Consider the following 22,777-nt stretch of genomic DNA (forward strand, 5'->3'; position numbering starts at 1 on the left):
TTTGACACGAAGGCTTTGGAAGTCAGACCGCGCAATGAGATTGGCGGAGGCACCAGTGTCCAGGCGGAATCGTATTTGGGACCGGTTGACCATCAGGGTGGCACACCACTCATTGTCTGGATCGATGCTGTATACCGACAGCGGCTGGTGTCTTTGCTTCGGGGACAGCCTGTTTTTGTCACAACACCGACTTAAAAAGGTGCCTTTGGGTCCTCGGTGTCACTGCTGTGTGGGAGGTCCGCATCGGACTCGGTGACCGTGGGTTGAATTGCCTGGACATTCCTGCGAGGCTGGCTGAAGTGATATGAATTGGCCGGCTGAGCTGCTCGGCAGAAGGCAGCATAGTGGCCAAGTCTGCCACATCTTAGGCACTGTCGAGATTTGGCAGGGCATTGCCGTTTTAAACGGGCGGAGCCACAGTTGCCGCACACGTAGCGTCAGCATGTTCGCTACACCACCGCACATGTGCGGTGCGGTCGTGCATGGTGCGCGCCTGCACATTACGCTCTTCGATGTCGCTGTCCCCTCGTTTGGTGCGCACAAGGGTGGCAGTCCGCGAAAAGCGCACAAAATGGCCGCCCTCATCCAGGCTGAGGCCCTGGAGTTGCCCAATCGCTTGGACCCGTTCCGCCTCGTGGGGACCTTGCTGCGCCGTTTCAGCCGCTTGGGTGTGGGAATACCGACTCGTGGCGCTTTTGTGTAAGACACAGGTCTCGATGGCGGTTGCTAGGGTGAGCTGCTTTACTTTGAGGAGCTGCTGTCGTAGGGGGTGCGACTGAACGCCAAAAACGATCTGGTCGCGTATCATGGAGTCGGAGGCGAGCCCGTAGCTGCAAGACTGCGCAAGGATACGGAGGTGCGTGAGAAAGGAGTGGAAAGGTTCATCCTTACCCTACAAATGCTGTTGGAACACGTAGCGCTCAAAACTTTCATTCACCTCTATGTTGCAGTGAGTGTCAAACTTGAGGAGGATCGTCTTGAACTTTGTTTTATCTTCATCATCCACAAAGGTGAGAGAGTTGAAAATGTGGATGGCATGGTCTCCGGCCGTGGAGAGGAGAAGAGCAATCTTCCTGGTATCCGAGGCGACCTCCCTGTCTGTGGCCTCAAGGAAGAGCTGGAAGCGCTGTTTAAATATCTTCCAGTTGGCCCCGAGGTTGCCAGCGATGCGGAGCGGCGGCGGCGGGCTGATGTTGTCCATGTTGCAGGATGACGGAATATTGGAGGAAGGCAGATCACTTGCAGGTAGGTCTAAGAAGCGCTAATATCCCTCAACTCCTGGTATCATGTTGTGTTGGGTGCTCTGGATCTATGGAACACATACAGGTCACCAACACTTGAAATAGTGCAACACTATTTTATTGAATCATTAACTGTTTAACACACTCTGACTGTGGGTTAACACGATACTAGCTTTAACTAAAGACCTTTGCCTTGTCCTAACCAGTCGCTGCTCTCAGCACATGGTGAATGTCTGTGCTGCAGGCTGTGAGCTCTGTCCTCCTAGCTAGCTGCAGCTCGAATCAGCGGGAAATCTGATGCCCCCTGTCTTTATAGTGTGTGTGCTCTAACTGGTGATTGGCTGCGGTGTTGTGTGTGTTGATTGGTCCCACTGTGTGTCCATCAGTGTTTGTCTACACCATGATATACTGGTGTATATTATGACAAGAGTCATTAGGGACATTTAAGCGACTCTTAGACAAGCAGATGGACAGCATTAAATTGAAGGGGTGCAGGTTAGATTGATCTTCGATTAGGATAAATGGTCAGCACAACATCGTGGGCTGAAGGGCCTGTACTGTGCTGTACTGTTCAATGCTCTATGTTCTATGAGTGTTGACTCAATATCATGGCCTGCTACTCCTCACATATTCAGCTCTTTTATCCATGGCCTTGATTAAGTCTGTGATTAAAGTGAATTGTATCACATGTAACAGGCCCCAACAGTTCTACTTCTAATAGTGCAGCCCACTCCAGATGTTATTATATTATCTGAATTAAGAATGAATTAAATATTCTAAAAGAAAAAAGGAAAGACTTGCAGCTTTCTCAATGTCAGGATGTTCCAAAGGGATTTACAGCCCCATGAAGTACTTTTTAAGTGTGGTCACTGCTGTAATGGAGGGAACATGGCAGGATATCCACATTGAGCAAAGTCTCACAAGTAGCAATTAAATAAATGGCTGTAAATTCTGGTGGATATATGTTGGCTAGAACAAAGGGCGAACCTCCCACTTTTTTTCAAAAGTAATGCATCCACACAGAGAGCAGACAAGGCTTTGTCTTCATGTCTCATCTGAAACCTCCAACAAGCTAGCACTTCCACAGTATTGCATAGAAGTGCCAGACTAGACTATTTTCATTAAGCCTCCAGAATGGGGCTTTAACCTACAACCTTCTGAATCAGAGATGCGAGTACTATCATACAATTGAACCAAACACTATTTCTGTGTCAATGTGATAGCCATAACTATTTCTCACCATCTTCAATCACTATCTATAATCACTTCTCCCCATCTTAAAATGGAACTTATTGCTTAAACATTAAACCCTTTCTTCATATTCTACACAGGATAATTTGACCAAATTGTGGGACCTCAAAAATGGCAGGAACATCAAACGATATGGAAACTCTGCATGAGTCATTTCGAAGGTTTGCAATGCATGGGGATACCAGCGCCACTGGTCATGAAATGAATGGGAAAAATTGGTCCAAAATCTGCAAGGATTGCAAAGTCATCGATGGCAAAACAGTCACTTCAACTGATGTGGACATTCTCTTTTCAAAAGTAAAGTAGGTACCAGGTATTGACTAACAATATGATTTTCTCTAATCTATGCCTTCATAGAAGATAGTTTTGTAAGCCAGCTCAGTGACCCAGGTTATTGATGCAGCTGTGCGCTGGACATGAACTGGTCATTTCCAATTTCAGCGAGGCTATCAGGAAGATAATGATGACTGTTCCTCCCTTATACAGGTCACTGAATATACTGAAGAGCAGAGTGCAGTAGCAATCTAACTGCAAGCTATGTAGCATCATGTTTTTTAAACTTTAATTGTCAGATGGGGAGAAGTGATTATAGATAGTGATCGAAGATGGTGAGAAATAGATATAGCTATCACATTTACACAGAAATAGTGTTTGGTTCAATTATATGATAGTACTCTCATCTCTGATTCAGAAGGTGGTTGGTTAAAGCCCCATTCTGGAGGCTTGACATAATCTAGCCTGGCACTTCTGTGCAATACTGTGGAAGTGCTATCTCATTGGGTATTGCAGCAAAGATAGTATTCATTTTCCATCCCTAACTGCCCATGAAAAGATGGTGGCAAGATGCATTCCTGGACCACTGCAGTGCTGTCTCGTAGGAAGTTCCAGAGATTATAAAGGAGTGATAATATATTGCCAAGTCAGAATGATGTGTGACTTACAGAGCAATTTGCAGATGGTGGTGTTCTAATGTGTCTTCTGCCTTTGACCTTCTAGGTAGTAGTGGTTGTGTGTTTAGGAAATACTATTGAAGAAGGCATGTTGAGTTACTGCAGTGCATCTTGTACAGTACTCACTGCATTCACAGTGCAATAATGATGGAGGGAGTAAATATTTAAGGTGATGGATATGGTGTCTATCAAGTGGGATACAGTGCAGAAGGAGGCCATTCGGCCCATCGACCCTCTGAAAGAGCACAGTACCCAGGCCCACTCCCCTGCCCTAGCCCTGCAACCCCACAACCCCACCGAACCTTTGGACACTAAAGGACAATTGATCATGGCCAATCCACCTGCACATCTTTGGACTGTGGGAGGAAACCGGAGCACCCGGAGGAAACCCAAGCAAACACGGGGAGAATGTGCAACCTCCACAAAGACAGTCACCTAAGGCTGGAATTGAACCCAGGTCTCTGGTGCTGTGAGGCAGCAGTGCTAACCACTGTGCCATCGTGCTGCCCAAGTGTTGAGCTTATTGAGTATTGCTGAAGCCACAGTCAACTGGGCAATTTAAGAATATTCCATCATATTTCTTGGTTGTGCTTCATAGATGTTGGAAAGGCAATGGGGAGTCAGGAGGCGAGTCAATTGCTGCAGAATGCCCAGTAGCCACGTGGCCAGTCTGGTCAATGATGACCCCTGGATATTGATGGTGCGGAATTTAGCAATGGTAATCCGATTGAATGTCAAGGGAAATGGTAAGACTCTCTCTTGTTCGATAATCATTGCCTGGCACTTGTGTGGTGCAAATGTTATTTACTATTTATCAGCCCAAGCCTGAATGTTGTCTGTGTCGGAATGTTGTCTGGGCATAGAATGCATCATTGTTTGAGTAGCTGTGAATGAAACTAAACACTGTGATCATCAGTGAACATTGTCACTTCTGACCTTTTAATGGAGGGAAGATCATTGTTAAAGCATCTGAGGATGGTTGGGAGTAGGACACCACCCTATGGTACTCTGAGCGATATCCTTGGTCTGAGCTGATTGCCTTCCAACAAACTGTCTTTAAGCCACTGGTCACACATCTGAAAAGAACACAAGAAGGAATTAATAATAATTTAATAAGGCAAGTAATAAAAACCAACCTCTGAAAGCTCAACCATCTATCACTTTAACATAAAGCTGAATAGCCAATGATGTTCTGAATGCCCTTAACACTTTTCTTGTTGACAAGGCCAAAATTAATTGTCCACCCTAAATTAGGTAGTGCGAAGTCACTTTCTTGAAGAACTGCACAGTGATGTTAGGGAGGGATTTTGAAGTAACAATAATGAAGGAGATGATGTATTTTCAAGACAAGACGGTGTGTGACTTGGTCGGGAATTTGCAGGTGGTGGGTCACTGTCCTCCCAGACATTTTGGAGGTGTTGTAGAAGAAACCTTTGGCAAGTTGCTGCAGTGCTAGCTCTAGATAGTACACACTGCTATCACTGTGTGCTGGTGGTAGAGACAGTGTGTGTTTATGGCGATGGATCAAGTGGGCTGCTTTGTCCTGGATGGTGTTAGCTTCTTGAGTGTTGTTGGAGTTCATCAAGGCAAAAGAAGAGTATTCCATCACCCTCCTGACTTCTGCCTTGTAGATAGTAGAAAACACTTGGGGAGTTAGGAGTTGGATCAATCACCACAGAATTCCACAGCTTTTCACCACAGCCTCTGGCCTGCTTCTAGAGCCAACAGTATTTATGTGGCTGGTCCAGTTTGGTTTCTCATCAGTGATGACCCCAGGATGTTGATGGAGGGGGAATTGATTCTGATACTGCCATTGAATGCAAACAGGGAGTTTGCATGTCTCTTGTTTGAGATAGTCATTGCCTGACATTTGTATGGAACAAATGTGATTTGTTACTTACCAGCCTGAATGTTGTCCAGGTCTTACTGCAGATGAGCACGGAGTGCTTCATTATCTGAAGAATCGCAAATGGAACTGACAACTGTGCACTTGTTAGGGAACATCCCCACTTCTGCACTTGATGGAGTAATGATTATTGATGAAGAAGCTGAATGTGGTTGGGCCTAGGATGATGCCTTGAGAAACTCCTGCTGCGATATCCTGGGTCTGAGATGATTAGCCTCCAGCAATCACAACCATTATTCTTTGTGTTAGGTTTGACTCCAGCCATCGAGATTTATCCCCAAGGTTCTCATTGACCGGTTTTCCTGGAGATCCTTGAGGCAACATTCTGTTAAATTCTGCCTTGATGTCAAGGGCAGTCATGCTCACCTCACCTCTGGAGTTCAGCTCTTTCGTCCATGTTTGGAGCAAGGCTGGGATGATGTTAGGATCTGAGTGGCTCTGGCAGAATACAAACTGAGTATCATTGGGCAGGTTATTGCTGAGTAAGCGCTGCTTGATAGGGCTGTTGATACTTTCCATCACTTTACTGTAAATTGAGAGTAGATGGATGAGACGTGTATTGATCATGGTGTCTGTCTCTTTAGGACAGTACAGCAGAAGAGGGTCACCTGACTTGAGGGACCAATGCGAACCGAGAGTGAATGATCACCCCAGAGGGTGAAGTTCTCTCTCAGATAGAATATATCTGGAAGCCATGTATGGACTGAAGCTGTTGCTTCAAGGCAGCCCAGAGCTTCAAACCTCCTGTACCAAATTGCTCTTTATTAATAAATACCTTCTTATTCTTAACAACGCCAAAAGTCTCTGGACAACACCAGAAGTATGCCATACCACATAACAAGACGGTAATTGGCCACATTGAATTTAGTGATTTTAGTAGACAGGACATACGTGCGCAATTTTCCACATTGCCAGCTCGATGCCAGTGCTATAGCTGGACTGAAATAGTTCAGCTAGGGATGCTGCTATTTATGCAGCACATGTCTTTAGTACTGGTGTCTGGAAGTTGTCAAATCCGTAGCCGTTGCAGTATGTGATACTGTCTGTCGTTTTTACACCCAAGAGATAAGGAATTTTTGATTTTTTCTCAGATCTACTTTCTTAAATACAAATCATGCCTGACTAATTTGATTTGAGGCAAAAGGGAGGGAGGGGCTTAAAACAATCACCATCACTAGAGAAAATGTACTAGTGGAATTAATGGGATTAAAGGCTGACAGGTCCCATGGACTGCCAGCCTGCAACCTAGGATCTTACAATACTTAACTGCGGTGCGCAGGGGCCTTCTTGGAGGTGAGTAGTGAGTTTAAAACCACTTACCTTTACAGGAGCAGCCCTTTGGATTTCGGCGGCAGCGGTGCGCAGGGGCCTTCTGGGAGGTGAGTAGTGTGTTTAAAAACCTTACCTTTACAGGAGCAGCCCTTTGGATTTCGGCGGCAGCGGTGCGCAGGGGCCTTCTGGGAGGTGAGTAGTGAGTTTAAAACCACTTACCTTTACAGGAGCAGCCCTTTGGATTTCGGCGGCAGCGGTGCGCAGGGACCTTCTGGGAGGTGAGTAGTGTGTTTAAAACCACTTACCTTTACAGGAGCAGCCCTTTGGATTTCGGCGGCAGCGGTGCGCAGGGGCCTTCTGGGAGGTGAGTAGTGTGTTTAAAAACCTTACCTTTACAGGAGCAGCCCTTTGGATTTCGGCGGCAGCGGTGCGCAGGGGCCTTCTGGGAGGTGAGTAGCGACTTTAAAACCACTTACCTTTACAGGAGCAGCCCTTTGGATTTCGGCGGCAGCGGTGCGCAGGGGCCTTCTGGGAGGTGAGTAGTGTGTTTAAAAACCTTACCTTTACAGGAGCAGCCCTTTGGATTTCGGCGGCAGCGGTGCGCAGGGGCCTTCTTGGAGGTGAGTAGTGAGTTTAAAACCACTTACCTTTACAGGAGCAGCCCTTTGGATTTCGGCGGCAGCGGTGCGCAGGGGCCTTCTTGGAGGTGAGTAGTGAGTTTAAAACCACTTACCTTTACAGGAGCAGCCCTTTGGATTTCGGCGGGAACCGGAAGTTCGACCTCTGGCAAGTCCCCCCCCCAACCAATAAATTCTGGTGGAGAGGAAACCCGAGACACTACACGTGTAGTGTCTCCCACCCACCCTCCTCCTCTAACCTAATAATAAGACCCATTGGTGTAAGGTAAGTGCCATATTATATTATTATATTATTAGCATTGTGCAGGTCAAGGATTGGAGGTGGAGGAGCAGTCTCTGTCAGCGAGAGAACCTGAGAACATCTCAGAAGGTAAGCAAGTGATTTTTACTTTTATACCTTTTTTTTCAAATTGTGTGTGTCGGGGGGAAACTGAAGTGACATCACAGAAAAGCTGTGACCTGAGTGGCTGGTTGGGATTCTAACCTAAATTTTTTTGAGTATTTGGGAACTAATTAAACATAATAACTTAATTATAATTTAGAGGATATCTAAGCCAGAGATCGGAGAATATTATAGTTAGCTATCGCATTTCTATTAGAAATCTAGTGCTAGGAAACAGATAGTTGACAGTAACTTTGTAATTTAAAAAAAAAAGTATTTAAAAAAAAAAAAAGACAAATTTTAATTTTAATTAATTGACGCAATGTCAGTTAGAGGGGTGCTGTGCTCTGACTGTGAGATGTGGCAGGTCCGGGAGGCTTCCAGCGTCCCGGATGGCTTCATCTGCAGAAAGTGCACCCAACTGCAGCTCCTCACAGACCGCATGGTTCGGTTGGAGCAGCAATTGGATGCACTTAGGAGCATGCAGGTGGCGGAAAGCGTCATAGATCGCAGTTATGTAAGTGTGGTCACACCCAAGGTGCAGGCAGAGAAATGGGTGACCACCAGAAAGGGCAACCAGTCAGTGCAGGAATCCCCTGTGGTTGTCCCCCTCTCGAACAGATATACCCCTTTGGATACTGTCGGGGGGGATAGCCTATCAGGGGAAAACAGCAGCAGCCAGAGCAGTGGCACCACGGCTGGCTCTGATGTTCAGAAGGGAGGGTCAAAGCGCAGAAGAGTAATAGTTATAGGGGACTCTATAGTCAGGGGCACAGATAGGCGCTTCTGTGGACGTGAAAGAGACTCCAGGATGGTATGTTGCCTCCCTGGTGCCAGGGTCCAGGATGTCTCCGAACAGGTAGAGGGAATCCTGAAGGGGGAGGGCAAACAGGCAGAGGTCGTTGTACATATTGGTACTAACGACACAGGCAGGAAGGGGCATGAGGTCCTGCAGCAGGAGTTCAGGGAGCTAGGCAGAAAGTTAAAAGACAGGACCTCGAGGGTTGTAATCTCGGGATTACTCCCTGTGCCACGTGCCAGTGAGGCTAGAAATAGGAAGATAGAGCAGACAAACACGTGGCTAAACAGCTGGTGTAGGAGGGAGGGTTTCTGTTATCTGGACCACTGGGAGCTCTTCCGGGGCAGGTGTGACCTGTATAAGATGGACGGGTTGCATCTAAACCGGAGAGGCATAAATATCCTGGCCGCGAGATTTGCTAGTGTCACACGGGAGGGTTTAAACTAGTATGGCAGGGGGGTGGGCACGGGAGCAATAGGTCAGAAGGTGAGAGCATTGAGGGAGAACTAGGGAATAGGGACAGTGTGGCTCTGAGGCAGAGCAGACGGGGAGAAGTTGCTGAACACAGCGGGTCTGGTGGCCTGAAGTGCATATGTTTTAATGCAAGGAGCATTACGGGTAAGGCAGATGAACTTAGAGCTTGGATTACTACTTGGAACTATGATGTTGTTGCCATTACAGAGACCTGGTTGAGGGAAGGGCAGGATTGGCAGCTAAACGTTCCAGGATTTAGATGTTTCAGGCGGGATAGAGGGGGATGTAAAAGGGGAGGCGGAGTTGCGCTACTTGTTCAGGAGAGTATCACAGCTATACAGCGAGAGGACACCTCAGAGGGCAGTGAGGCTATATGGGTAGAGATCAGGAATAAGAAGGGTGCAGTCACAATGTTGGGGGTATACTACAGGCCTCCCAACAGCCAGCGGGAGATAGAGGAGCAGATAGGTAGACAGATTTTGGAAAAGAGTAAAAACAACAGGGTTGTGGTGATGGGAGACTTCAACTTCCCCAATATTGACTGGGACTCACTTAGTGCCAGGGGCTTAGACGGGGCAGAGTTTGGAAGGAGCATCCAGGAGGGCTTCTCAAAACAATATGTAAACAGTCCAACTAGGGAAGGGGCGGTACTGGACCTGGTATTGGGGAATGAGCCCGGCCAGGTGGTAGATGTTTCAGTAGGGGAGCATTTCGGTAACAGTGACCACAATTCAGTAAGTTTTAAAGTACTGGTGGACAAGGATAAGAGTGGTCCGAGGATGAATGTGCTAAATTGGGGGAAGGCTAATTATAACAATATTAGGCGGGAACTGAAGAACATAGATTGGGGGCGGATGTTTGAGGGCAAATCAACATCTGACATGTGGGAGGCTTTCAAGTGTCAGTTGAAAGGAATACAGGACAGGCATGTTCCTGTGAGGAAGAAAGATAAATACGGCAATTTTCGGGAACCTTGGATGACGAGTGATATTGTAGGCCTCGTCAAAAAGAAAAAGGAGGCATTTGTCAGGGCTAAAAGGCTGGGAACAGACGAAGCCTGTGTGGCATATAAGGAAAGTAGGAAGGAACTTAAGCAAGGAGTCAGGAGGGCTAGAAGGGGTCATGAAAAGTCATTGGCAAATAGGGTTAAGGAAAATCCCAAGGCTTTTTACACTTACATAAAAAGCAAGAGGGTAGCCAGGGAAAGGGTTGGCCCACTGAAGGATAGGCAAGGGAATCTATGTGTGGAGCCAGAGGAAATGGGCGAGGTACTAAATGAATACTTTGCATCAGTATTCACCAAAGAGAAGGAATTGGTAGATGTTGAGTCTGGAGAAGGGGGTGTAGATAGCCTGGGTCACATTGTGATCCAAAAAGACGAGGTATTGGGTGTCTTAAAAAATATTAAGGTAGATAAGTCCCCAGGGCCGGATGGGATCTACCCCAGAATACTGAAGGAGGCTGGAGAGGAAATTGCTGAGGCCTTGACAGAAATCTTTGGATCCTCGCTGTCTTCAGGGGATGTCCCGGAGGACTGGAGAATAGCCAATGTTGTTCCTCTGTTTAAGAAGGGTGGCAGGGATAATCCCGGGAACTACAGGCCGGTGAGCCTTACTTCAGTGGTAGGGAAATTACTGGAGAGAATTCTTCGAGACAGGATCTACTCCCATTTGGAAGCAAATGGACGTATTAGTGAGAGGCAGCACGGTTTTGTGAAGGGGAGGTCGTGTCTCACTAACTTGATAGAGTTTTTCGAGGAGGTCACTAAGATGATTGATGCAGGTAGGGCAGTAGATGTTGTCTATATGGACTTCAGTAAGGCCTTTGACAAGGTCCCTCATGGTAGACTAGTACAAAAGGTGAAGTCACACGGGATCAGGGGTGAACTGGCAAGGTGGATACAGAACTGGCTAGGCCATAGAAGGCAGAGGGTAGCAATGGAGGGATGCTTTTCTAATTGGAGGGCTGTGGCCAGTGGTGTTCCACAGGGATCAGTGCTGGGACCTTTGCTCTTTGTAGTATATATAAATGATTTGGAGGAAAATGTAACTGGTCTGATTAGTAAGTTTGCAGACGACACAAAGGTTGGTGGAATTGCGGATAGCGATGAGGACTGTCTGAGGATACAGCAGGATTTAGATTGTCTGGAGACTTGGGCGGAGAGATGGCAGATGGAGTTTAACCTGGACAAATGTGAGGTAATGCATTTTGGAAGGGCTAATGCAGGTAGGGAATATACAGTGAATGGTAGAACCCTCAAGAGTATTGAAAGTCAAAGAGATCTAGGAGTACAGGTCCTCAGATCACTGAAAGGGGCTACACAGGTGGAGAAGGTAGTCAAGAAGGCATACGGCATGCTTGCCTTCATTGGCCGGGGCATTGAGTATAAGAATTGGCAAGTCATGTTGCAGCTGTATAGAACCTTAGTTAGGCCACACTTGGAGTATAGTGTTCAATTCTGGTCGCCACACTACCAGAAGGATGTGGAGGCTTTAGAGAGGGTGCAGAAGAGATTTACCAGAATGTTGCCTGGTATGGAGGGCATAAGCTATGAGGAGCGATTGAATAAACTCGGTTTGTTCTCACTGGAACGAAGGAGGTTGAGGGGCGACCTGATAGAGGTATACAAAATTATGAGGGGCATAGACAGAGTGGATAGTCAGAGGCTTTTCCCCAGGGTAGAGGGGTCAATTACTAGGGGGCATAGGTTTAAGGTGAGAGGGGCAAAGTTTAGAGTAGATGTACGAGGCAAGTTTTTTACGCAGAGGGTAGTGGGTGCCTGGAACTCACTACCGGAGGAGGTAGTGGAGGCAGGGACGATAGGGACATTTAAGGGGCATCTTGACAAATATATGAATAGGATGGGAATAGAAGGATACGGACCCAGGAAGTGTAGAAGATTGTAGTTTAGTCGGGCAGTATGGTCGGCACGGGCTTGGAGGGCCGAAGGGCCTGTTCCTGTGCTGTACATTTCTTTGTTGTTAACTGCAGAGTTAGTGGGTATATTTGTTGTAATCTTTCAAAATTCCCTAGATTCTTAGGTCCAAAAGATTGGAAAATTGCGTATTTAATGCCATTATTCAAGAAAAGAGAGAGTCAGAAATCAGGAAAATATCGACAAGTTAGTCTAACATCTGTTGTTGAGAAAATGCTAGAATCTATTTTTAAGGAAGTAGTAGCAGGATATTTAGAAAATCATAAATTAGTCAGACAGAAACAGAAATTGTATTTATTGGAGTTCCATGAGGATGCAACAAATAAGGTGGATAAAGGAAAAACAATAAATGTAGTATATTTGGATTTATAAAAGGCATTCAGTAATGTGCCACATAAAATGTTACAACCCAAGATTGGAGCTCAATGTGTTGGGGGTAATATATTAGCATGGATAGAGGATTGGTAAACTAAAAGCAAACACATTTGGGATAATGTGCCTTTTCAACTTGGCAAACTGTAACCCATGAAGTGCACTGGCTTCAACTATTTACAATCTATATTAATGACTTGGATGAAGGGACTGACTGTAACATAGCCAAATCTTCTGATGATACAAAGATAGGTAGGAAAGCAAGCTGTGAGGAGGATACAAAGAGACTGCAAAGGGATATAGATAGGTTAAGTGAACAGACAAAAGTGTGGTAGGTGGACTATAATGGGGCAAAATGTGAGGTTGTCCAATATGGCAGGAGGAATAGGAAAGCATAATATTATTTTAAGGGAGAAAGGCTGCAGAATGCTGTGGTACAGAGAAATCTTGGTGTCCTCAAACATTAATCACAAAAAGTTAGCATGCAGGTATAGCAAGTAATTAGGAAATGGAATGCTGGCCTTTATTGCAAGGGAGATCACATTTAAAAGTAGGAAAGCCTTGCTACAACTGTTCAGGGCATTGGTGAGACCATATAGAGTACTGCTGTTCAGTTTTGGTCTTCATGTTCGAAGCAGGGATGTACTCACATTGGAAGCAATCCAGAGGAGGTTCATGGCAGCTGGTGGAATTTAAATTCAATTAATAAAAAGATAGAATTATCGATTCCCGGCTGGGTCACTGTCTGTGCCGTGTCTGCACATTCTCCCCGTGTATGTGTGGGTTTCCTCCGAGTGCTTTGGTTTCCTTCCACAGTCCAAAGATGTGCAGATTAGGTGGATTGGCCATTCTAAATTGCCCTTAGTGTCCAAAAAATGTTAAGTGGGGGTTATTGGGTTACGGGGATAGGGTAGATATGTGGGCTTTGTAAGGGCCGGTGCAGTCTCGATTGATCGAGTGGCCTCCTTCTGCACTGTAAATTCAATGATTGTATGATTCTAAACAGTTGTTTCAGTAGTGGTGACCATGACACCCTTGTCAATTGTTGTAAAAACCCATCTGCTTCATTAATGTCCTTTAGGGAATGAAATCTGCCATCCTTACCTGGTCTGGCCTACATGTGACTATTGACCCACAACAATATGGTTGACTCTTAACTGCAATGTATTAGCAATCCACTCAATTCAAGGACAGTTAGGAATGGGCAACAAATGTTGGCCTTCCCAGTGATGCCCACATTCCATAACAAAAGGGTATTTTTTAAAAAAACCATGGAAAGTGAATCTCCAGCCGTGGACAAGCATTTGGACCACCCATGAATAATCCTTCTGACTTTGCCTTCTTTCCTTGGCCATGTTTTAACATCTGACACACTGTTAAGGTTGTATTGCTTTTTGTGCATGCCTGGGGAAGTTGTGTGTGCTTTTTACTATGGTGGGAGGTTGGACATATTTGCACATTTTAAACCCTTTTGTAAATAATTTTTGTATCTTTCCCTGAGTGAGTTTTGTAATAAAACTAATCCCTTTCTTATTAATTCAAGGTTAGCTGAATTTTTACCCATGACAGTACACCATTAAATACATATTGAATTGGCTATATCACATTTCTTTTAAATTCAATCTCTGTCATAACCAACCCAGGAGTGGGACTAAGGGAGGAGTCACCTCACAGCTCCTAAGCAGGTCATAACAAAGTACATAAAATAGCAAGTCAAAAAGTTTGAATAGTACTTTACATTAAACTGTGAGGGTAGAACAAGGGGAGAAAGGTTTTGACTAATTAAAGGTAATTTTAGGACTAACGTTAGGGAATCTTTCAAAAAGGAAGTGAGCAACATTTGGAATGCCTTTACAACATTGTTTGTGAGCCAGGAGGAAGTGAAGGGTCTCCTCCAGGCCCAACAAGCTACCTAATAAAGGTCCTCTGAAATCTGCCTGCTCTTCCTCCAACATCAGGCACCCAGCTCCCTGAGCGGAATTCTTGGACCAATCCTCACAACCTTTCACAACCGGACTCACATTCTCTCAGCTAGGCTCAGGTGTGGCCATATACTGTCAGATTTCTTGCCCACTAGACCTCTGTACAGGCTGGTTGTGGCCTGAAAGCTGAGAAAAAAAGAAAATTAAAGACGCCCGCAATTAAAATCTAAAGAATGTTCGGGTAACCCATAATTCTGGAATTCCAAACTTTCGGAACAGCACCCTGGTAATGAAAAACACCTCCAAACTAAAATCCAGGCCTACAGGATACCTAAAATGTGCCACAGGTTGCGTGCTAGTGGTAAAAATAAAGCTAGCCCAGGGTGTATTATTTACAAGTTGAATAGACGGGGTTAATCATGTTTTAATTTTAGGTCCAAGTCAGCTCGAGTTATCACCTTCGAAGAGTTTAAAATGGCTCTGCAGGAACTCGCTCCAAAGAGATTCAAAGGTAAAAGTAAAGAGGAGGCACTCTCATCGATTTATGCCCTGATTGCTGGGAGAGATCCAACTAATGCAGGAGTAACGGTAAGCATGTTGAATCTGAATCCAAAACTCAGCTCTAGAATTACATCATTTATATTTAAACTTTTCATTAAGGTTTCATCAGTTTCCTTTCTGCATCTTCAGCTGTATTAAGTTGCTAAACTTTATTCGAAAATTCCTGGACGCCAAACTTGTCTTGACTTGAATCAAACTGAACAAGGCAAATTCTGGTACATTTCAGTCAGACTGAGGAAGTGGTACAGCCACCTCATGGATTATCTCACTGCATTGTCTTAGAACATATGCATACACTCACTGAGAACATACTCAAGCATGCATTTAAACACAGACACACACACACACTCACACTCATGGATATGCAGGTTGAGGTACCCTCAATAATGACACTTAGAGATTAAACTGTAAAGAAGGCTTTATTAGACTACTAACTATGCTAGAGCTAGAGACGAGAGCTCACTATTACACAGACCATGAGGCAGCCCTTTATGTATGGCTCCCAGATGGGCGGAGCCAGAGGCCGAGTCCCCAGGGTTCCAAGCCCGGTCTTAAAGTGGACATCACCTTACACGATGATAAGGCAGTAACCGTTCATCACATTCACCCCCTGTTTAAAAAAGAGTCCGGCGGGGGTGAAGTGCCATCATAGGTCCATCCGTCTCAGTGGCCGGATCATCCTCCTCGACCTCCTCAATTCGGGCGGTGGTGCGGAGGGCACGGACGTCCCGGTTGAGGGCACATCCGGGAGCACAGTGGTCGGAGCTTCGGTCCGGGTCGGGGCAGGGGAACTAGGCAGGGCTGGGGGTAGCGGTGCCGGCGCTAGCGGGGTGTGTATAGTGGGGGGTGCAAGGGGGGAGGGCGCATGGTAGGGGCTCACCAACGGGTGGTAGGGCCAGAAGGGGGTGTGTTGTAGGGGGCGACGGGTCCTGCAGGGGAGCGGCGCGGGAAGGGGCGTCTGTGGTGGAGGATCCAGCGGGTGCCAGATCCCGGAGGGAAACCGTATCTTACCTGCCGTCGGAGAACTTCACGTAGGCATAACTGGGGTTGGCGTGGAGCAGTCGGACCTTTTCAACTAGGGGGTCTGTTTTATGGCTCCTCGCGTGCCTCCGGAGAAGAACAGGTCCCGGAGCCATCAGCCAAGGTGGAAGCGAGACCCCGGAGGTAGACTTCCTGGGGAAGAGAAACAATCGGTTGTGAGGGGTCTCATTCGTGGCTGTGCAGAGGAGTGACCTAATGGAGTGTAGGCCATCGGGTAGGACCTCCTGCCAGCGGGTGGTTGGGAGGTTTCTCGACCGCAGGGCCAGAAGGACAGCCTTCCACACTGTTGCGTTCTCCCTCTCCACCTGCCCGTTTCCCTGCGGGTTATAACTGGTTGTTCTGCTCGAGGCGATGCCTTTGCTGAGCAGATACTGACGCAGTTCATCGCTCATGAACGATGTACCCCGGTCGCTGTGGATATAAGCGGGGAAACCGAACAGGGTGAAGATGCTGTGCAGTGCCTTAATCACCGTAGCTGAGGTCATGTCGGGGCAGGGAATGGTGAATGGGAAACGGGAGAACTCATCGATCACGGTGAGGAAATAGGCATAATGGTTGGTGGACGGGAGGGGCCCCTTGAAGTCCACGCTCAGTCGCTCAAAGGGGCCCGAGGCCTTCACGAGCCAAACCTTGTCTGGCCGATAGAAGTGCAGTTTGCACTCCGCACAGACTTGGCAGGCCCTGACCATGGCCTTGACCTCCTTGGTTGAGTAAGGTAGGTTGCGGGACTTGATGAAATGGACGAGCCGGGTAACCCCCGGGTGGCAGAGGTCATTGTGGATGGCTTGCAGACGGTCCTCCTGCGCGTTGGCGCATGTGCCGCGGGACAGGGCATCTGGGGCCTCGTTGAGCTCCCCTGGACGATACTTGATATCATACGAGTAGGTGGATAGTTCGATCCTCCACCTCAAAATTGTATCTTTTTTTATTTTGCCCCGTTGCGTGGTATCGAACATATAGGCGACCGACCGTTGGTCGGTGATGAGGGTAAACCTCCTACCGGCTAGGTAGTGTCTCCAGCGCCGTACAGCCTCCACAATGGCTTGTGCCTCCTTTTCGACTGCAGGGTGTCAAACCTCGGAGGCGGTGAGGGTTCGGGAGAAGAACGCTACTAGTCTGCCTCCTTGATTGAGGGTAGCACCCAGGGCGATGTCTGATGCATCGCTCTCTACCTGGAAAGGGATGGTTTCGTCCACCGCGTGCATGGCGGCCTTGATGATGTCGGCCTTGATGCGGTTGAAGGCCAATTGAGCCTCAGCTGAGAGGGGAAAAGTGGTGGTCTTTAGGAGTGGGCGGGCTTTGTCCGCATACTTGGGGACCCACTGGGCGTAATAGGAGAAAAGCCCCAAGCACCGTTTGAGGGCCTTGAGGCTGCGGGGGAGAGGGAGTTCCCTAAGGGGGCGCATACGGTCGGGGTCGGGACCTAGGACTCCGTCTTCCACGACATAGCCGAGAATGGCCAGCCGGGTGGTGTGGAAAACGCATTTGCTGGCACTTTGAGATACTTGGGAATACCGATGGATTGGGGATAGGGAGTAGGGGATTTTCTTTTCCTCCGATACGGTGGGATTTTTTTCTTGTATTTTGATTAACGCTTGGGTTGACAAAGGGTAGCAGGGGTGAAAAGTTTATATGGGGACGGCTGATCCCATCCCCCCTCCTGCCGCCTGGGGCTGTGGCTGTGTGTTTTTTTCCCCTGTTTGTTTGCTCTTAGGGAAGGTGACCTGTGATACAAGATGAGTTTTTTGTTTGGGGGGGGGGGTGTCAGTGGGAGAAGCCTTCGGGCACAAGTTGCCAAGCTGGCAGGTAATGCTGGTAAATGAAAGTGAGGTGGGGGTGAAGGCCGAGAGGGGTGGCGCGGCGAGGCGTGGTGGGAGAAGAAACATGGTTAGGGGCAGAGAAAGGGGCCATCTTGGATGGGCTATATATAGGGTGAAATTAATGGGGCTAGAGCAAAAAGGGGAGGATGGCAGACGGTAGGGAGGAATGGGAGTCTTAAGCCCCTGGTAAGGTTAATAACATGGAACGTGCGAGGGCTCAATGGACCAGTCAAAAGATCTTGGGTCTTTGCTCACCTCAGGAGCTTGAAAGCAGAGGTGATCTTTCTGCAGGAGGTGCATCTCCGTGTGAAGGATCAGTTTAGGCTAAGGAAAGGGTGTGTGGGTCAGGTTTTTCACTCCAGGTTTGATTCAAAGTCAAAGGGGGGGGTAGCCATTTTGATGAGTAAGAAGGAAGTGAGGGACCTGGGTGTGAGATATGTGATTATGAACGGGGTATTAGAAGGGGCGCTGGTGGTGTTGGTGAATGTGTATGTACTGAATTGGGAAGATGTAGGTTTTATGAGATGGTTGTTGGCAGCAATCCTGGACTTGGCCACGCACCAGTTTGTTTTGAGAGGAGATTTTAATTGTGTCCTAGAGCCGAGGGTAGATAGATCGAGCCCCAGGTCAATGGGTAGAATACGAATAGCAAAGGAGCGGGGGGTGGGGGGGTGGTATATGGAAAAGATGGGTATGGTGGACCCGTGGCGCTTCAAGAACCCAGGGGGAGGGGAGTATTCCTTTATTTTGCATGTTTACAGGGTCTATTCCAGAAATGACTTTTTTGTGGTGAGCAGGAGATTTTGGTTGGGGGGGAAAGGGGCAGAGTACGCGGGGATAGTAATCTTGGACCATGCGCTCCATTGGCTGGAGATTCGGCTTAGATCGGGACGGGAGCAGAGGTCGGGGTGGAGGCTCGATTCAGGGTTGTTGGCAGATAGAGGGTTTTGTGACAAAGTGCGGACTGTGAGTAAAGATTATGTAGAATTGAACCAAAATGGGGTCGGCGGCCACATTTTGGGAAGCACCAAAAGCGGTGGTCTGAGGGGAGATTATCTTGTTCAAGGCTCATGCGGATAGGGAAAGGAGGGAGGAATATGAACGGCTAATGAACGAGATAGTTGAGGTAGATAGGAAGTACTCAAGGGTGCCCACCACGGAGGGATTGGTGAGTTGGAAAAATTAATTTATCTCCGCTGACCACGGGGAGGGCAGTAGGGCAGCTGCGTAGGGCAAGAGGGGTGCAGTGGGATACAGGGAGAAGGCGAGTTGGGTGTTAATGCATCAGCTGCGGAGGTTGACCGCGTTCAGGGAAATACTGAAGATACAGAGTGGGGAAGGGGATGTGGTGTCGGAGCTGGAGAAGATAAATGAGGCATGTAGGGATTATTATAAGGAGCTATACAGGGCGGACCCGGGAGGTGACGAGGTGGGACATGGGCCGGTTTTAGTTGAACTGGAGTTTCCACAGCTGGAAGAAAAGAGGCTCACCATATACAGGATGGGAAAAACAAAGAATAACGTTGTAGGAAAACGGTAAATTCATTGGCTGGTAAGTAACTGCTAATTAGCATTGCCTATTCTAATTTGTTTTCAGTTAAAGGTAAAACGGAGAAATTTTTTACAGTTTGGAGAGACTAAAAACCAGCTGAGAAATCTAATTAAACAAAATAGAGATGCAGTGCCAGGTGATGTGTTCTACCTGCATGATGTGGGAGTTGGTGGATTCCATTGCAGTTCCTCGTGAATACATCTGTAGCAAGTTTTAGTTTTAGTTGCTTGGGGAACTTCGGCTCAGAGTTGAAGAGCTGGAGTCATGAGCTTCGGATGCTGCGACACATCAAAGAGGGGGAGGATTACATGGACGTTGTGCTTCAGAAGGCAGTCACAACCCTTAGATTAAATATCTTGAATTTGGGCAGTGGTCAGGGACAGGCGGTGTGACTATGAGTGAGGTAGGTAGAGAGATCCAGGAGGTAGAGTTGCAGGAGCCTCAGTCTCTTGTCCTTGTCCAACAGATTTGATATTCTTGCAACCTGTGGAGGCAAGCGGAGACTGTGGGGACAATGAGTAAACTAACAACAGCACCATGTACAGGGAGCCATTCAGGTGGGGGGGGGGAGAGAAAAGAAATGTAGTCCTAATCAGAGATATTATAGTTAGGGGCATAGGCACTGTTCTCTGTGACCAGGATCGAGAGTCCCAAACGTTGTGTTGCCGACCTGGTTTTTGGGTTTGGGATGTCCCACCTGGGCTGTAGAGGAACTTGGAGTGGGAGGGTAAAGATCCAGTTGTCATGGTCCACATAGGTACCAACAACATGGGTAGAACAAGGATAGAGGTTCTGCTGAAGGAATATGAGCAGCTAGCGGCTAAATTAAAAAGTAGAACCAATAAGGTAATAATCTCTGGATGACTACCTGGGTGACGAGCTAATTGGCACAGGGTCAATAAGATTAAAGAGGTAAATGCGCAGCTCAAAGGTTGGTGTGGGAGAAATGAGTTTGAATTCATGGGCCATTGGCACCAGTACTGGGGAAGGAGGGAGCTGTTCCAATGGCAAAATTAAATCAGGAGATAGAAAAGGCATATAAGAAAGGAAATATTACAATACTTATGGGGCATTTCAATATGCAAGTGGACTGGGAAAATCAGGTTGGTAGTGGATCTCAAGAAAATAAGTTTGTGGAATGTCTACAAACTTTGGAGCAGCTTGTGGTAGAGCCCATTAGGGAACAGCCAATTCTGGATGGTGGTGTGTAATGAGGCAGACCTGATTAGGGAACCCTTAGGGGGCAATGACCACAATTTGATAGAATTTATCCTGCAGTTTGAGAGGTAGAAGTTGTAATCAGATGTAATGGTTTTATAATTAAGTAAAGGTAACTAGTAATATAAAGAGTACAAGAGTTTTTTCAATGTCTAAAAGGTAAGAGAGAGGCAAGAATAGACATTCAACCACTGGAAAATGAGACTAGAGAAGTAGTAATAGGGAACAAAGAAATGACAGAGGAACTTAATAGGTACTTTGCACCAGTCGTCACGATGGAAAACACGAGTGGGATACCAGAATTTCAAGAGAGTCAGAAGGCACAGGTGAGTGTAGTGACAATCACTAAGGAGAAGGTTCTAGGGAAACTGAAAGGTCTGAAGGTGGATGGACTACACCCCAGGGTTCTAAAGGAGATAGCTGAGGAGATTGTGGAGACATTGGTGATGATCTTTCAGAAATCACGTGAGGCAGGCAGGGTCCTAGAGGACTGGAAAATGGCTAACAAAACACCCCTGTTTAAGAAGGGAGGGAGGGAGAAGATGGGAAATTATAAGCCGGTTAGCCTGACTGGTTGTTGGCAAGATTTTAGAGTCTATTATTATGTATGAGATTGCAGAGTACTTGGAAATGCATGATAAAATAAGACTGAGTCAGCATGGCTTCGTCAAATCTGTTAGTATTCTTTGAGGAGGTAACGAGGAAGTTAGACAAAGGAAAGCTGGTGAGCACAATCTATTTGGATTTCCAGAAGAGCTTTGACAGGGTGTCATACAGGAGGCTGCTAAATAAGATAAGAGCCCATGGTGTTAGTGGCAAGATCCTGGCATGGATAGAGGTTTGGCTGACCTGCAGAAAGCAGAGAGTGGGGATAAAGGAGTCTTTTTCAGGATGGCAGCCAGTGACTAGTAGTGTTCCACAGGGGTCAGTTTTTCGACCACCACAACTATTCAAGACATACATAAGGGATTATGGGCATTGTTGCTATGTTTGCAGATGATGCAAAGATATGCAGAGGGACAGGTTGTGTTGAGGACACATGGAAGGCTGCAGAAGGACTTGGACAGGCTAGGAGAGTGGGCAAAGAAGTGGCAGATGGAATACATTGCAGAAACATGTGAGATTATGCACTTTGGTAGGAAGAATGGAGGCATAAACTGTTTTCTAAATGGGAAAATGGGAAAAGGTTTAGGATTAGAATTAGGATTTCTAGTTCAAGATTCTCTTAAGGTTAACATGCAGGTTCAGTCGGCAGTTAGGAAAGCAAATGCAATGTTAGCATTCACGTTGAGAGAGCTAGAATACAAGAGTAGGGAAGCTGTATAAGGCTCTGGTCAGACCACATCTGGAGTATTGTGAGCAGTTTGGACCCCGTATCTAAGGAAGGATGTACTGGCCTTGGAAAAGGTCCAGAGGAGGTTCACAAGAATGATCCCTGGAATGAAGAACTTGTCATATGAAGAGCAGTTGAGGACTCATTGGAGTTCAGAAGGATGAGAGGGATACTGAGAGGCTGAGATATGGGACGAGGAGAGGATGTTTCCACTAGTAGGAAAAACTAGAACCAGAGGGCACAGCCTCAGACTGAAGGGATGGTCCTTTAAAACTGAGATGAGAAATTTCTTCAGCTAGAGGGTGGTGAATCTATGGAACTCTTTGCCACGGAAGGCTGGGCATGGAGGGGCTGGTTTAGCACAGGGCTAAATGGCTGGCTTTTAAAGCAGACCAAGGCAGGCCATCAGCACGGGTTCAATTCCCGTACCAGCCTCTCCGAACAGGCGCAGGAATGTGGCGACTAGGGGCTTTTCACAGTAACTTCATTTTTTCTGGGGCTGGTTTAGCACAGGGCTAAAGAGCTGGCTTTTAAAGCAAACCAAGGCAGGCCAGCAGCACCGTTCAGTTCCCATACCAGCCTCCCCGAACAGGCACTGGAATGTGGCGACTAGGGGCTTTTCACAGTAACTTCTTTTAACGCCTACTTGTGACAATAAGCGATTTTCATTTCATTTCATTTCATCACTGAGTGCCCTTAAGACAGAGATAGATAGGTTCTTGATTAATAAAGCGATCAGGGGTTATGGGAGAAGGCAAGAGAATGGGAATGAGAAACATGGGCGAAATTCTCCCGAAACGGCGTGATGTCCGCCGACTGGTGCCCAAAACGGCGCCAATCAGACGGGCATCGCGCCGCCCCAAAGGTGCGGAATGCTCCGCATCTTTGTGGGCCTAGCCCCAACATTGAGGGGCTAGGCCGACGCCGGAGGAATTTCCGCCCCGCCAGCTGGCGGAAACGGCCTTTGTTGCCCCGCCAGCTGGCGCGGAAATGACATCTCCGGGCGGCGCATGCGCGGGAGCGTCAGCGGCCGCTGAAAGTTTCCCGCGCATGCGCAGTGGAGGGAGTCTCTTCCGCCTCCGCCATGGTGGAGACCGTGGCGGAGGCGGA

General features: G+C 47.2%; 1 protein-coding gene across 1 annotated transcript in view; it reads left to right on the plus strand.

Annotated features, from left to right (window-relative positions):
- Positions 1-22,777, plus strand: part of LOC140384840 (tubulin polymerization-promoting protein family member 3-like) — a 31,792-nt gene that overhangs the window by 8,217 nt on the left and 798 nt on the right. Inside the window, exons 2-3 of the mRNA XM_072466798.1 lie at positions 2,573-2,794; positions 14,577-14,730. Coding sequence (XP_072322899.1) covers positions 2,604-2,794; positions 14,577-14,730 — 345 coding nt within the window. The 5' untranslated portion in view covers positions 2,573-2,603. The remainder of the gene's footprint in view (positions 1-2,572; positions 2,795-14,576; positions 14,731-22,777) is intronic.

Source organism: Scyliorhinus torazame, chromosome 10 (genome assembly GCF_047496885.1).
Source record: "Scyliorhinus torazame isolate Kashiwa2021f chromosome 10, sScyTor2.1, whole genome shotgun sequence".
NCBI classification, from domain to species: Eukaryota; Metazoa; Chordata; class Chondrichthyes; order Carcharhiniformes; family Scyliorhinidae; genus Scyliorhinus; species Scyliorhinus torazame.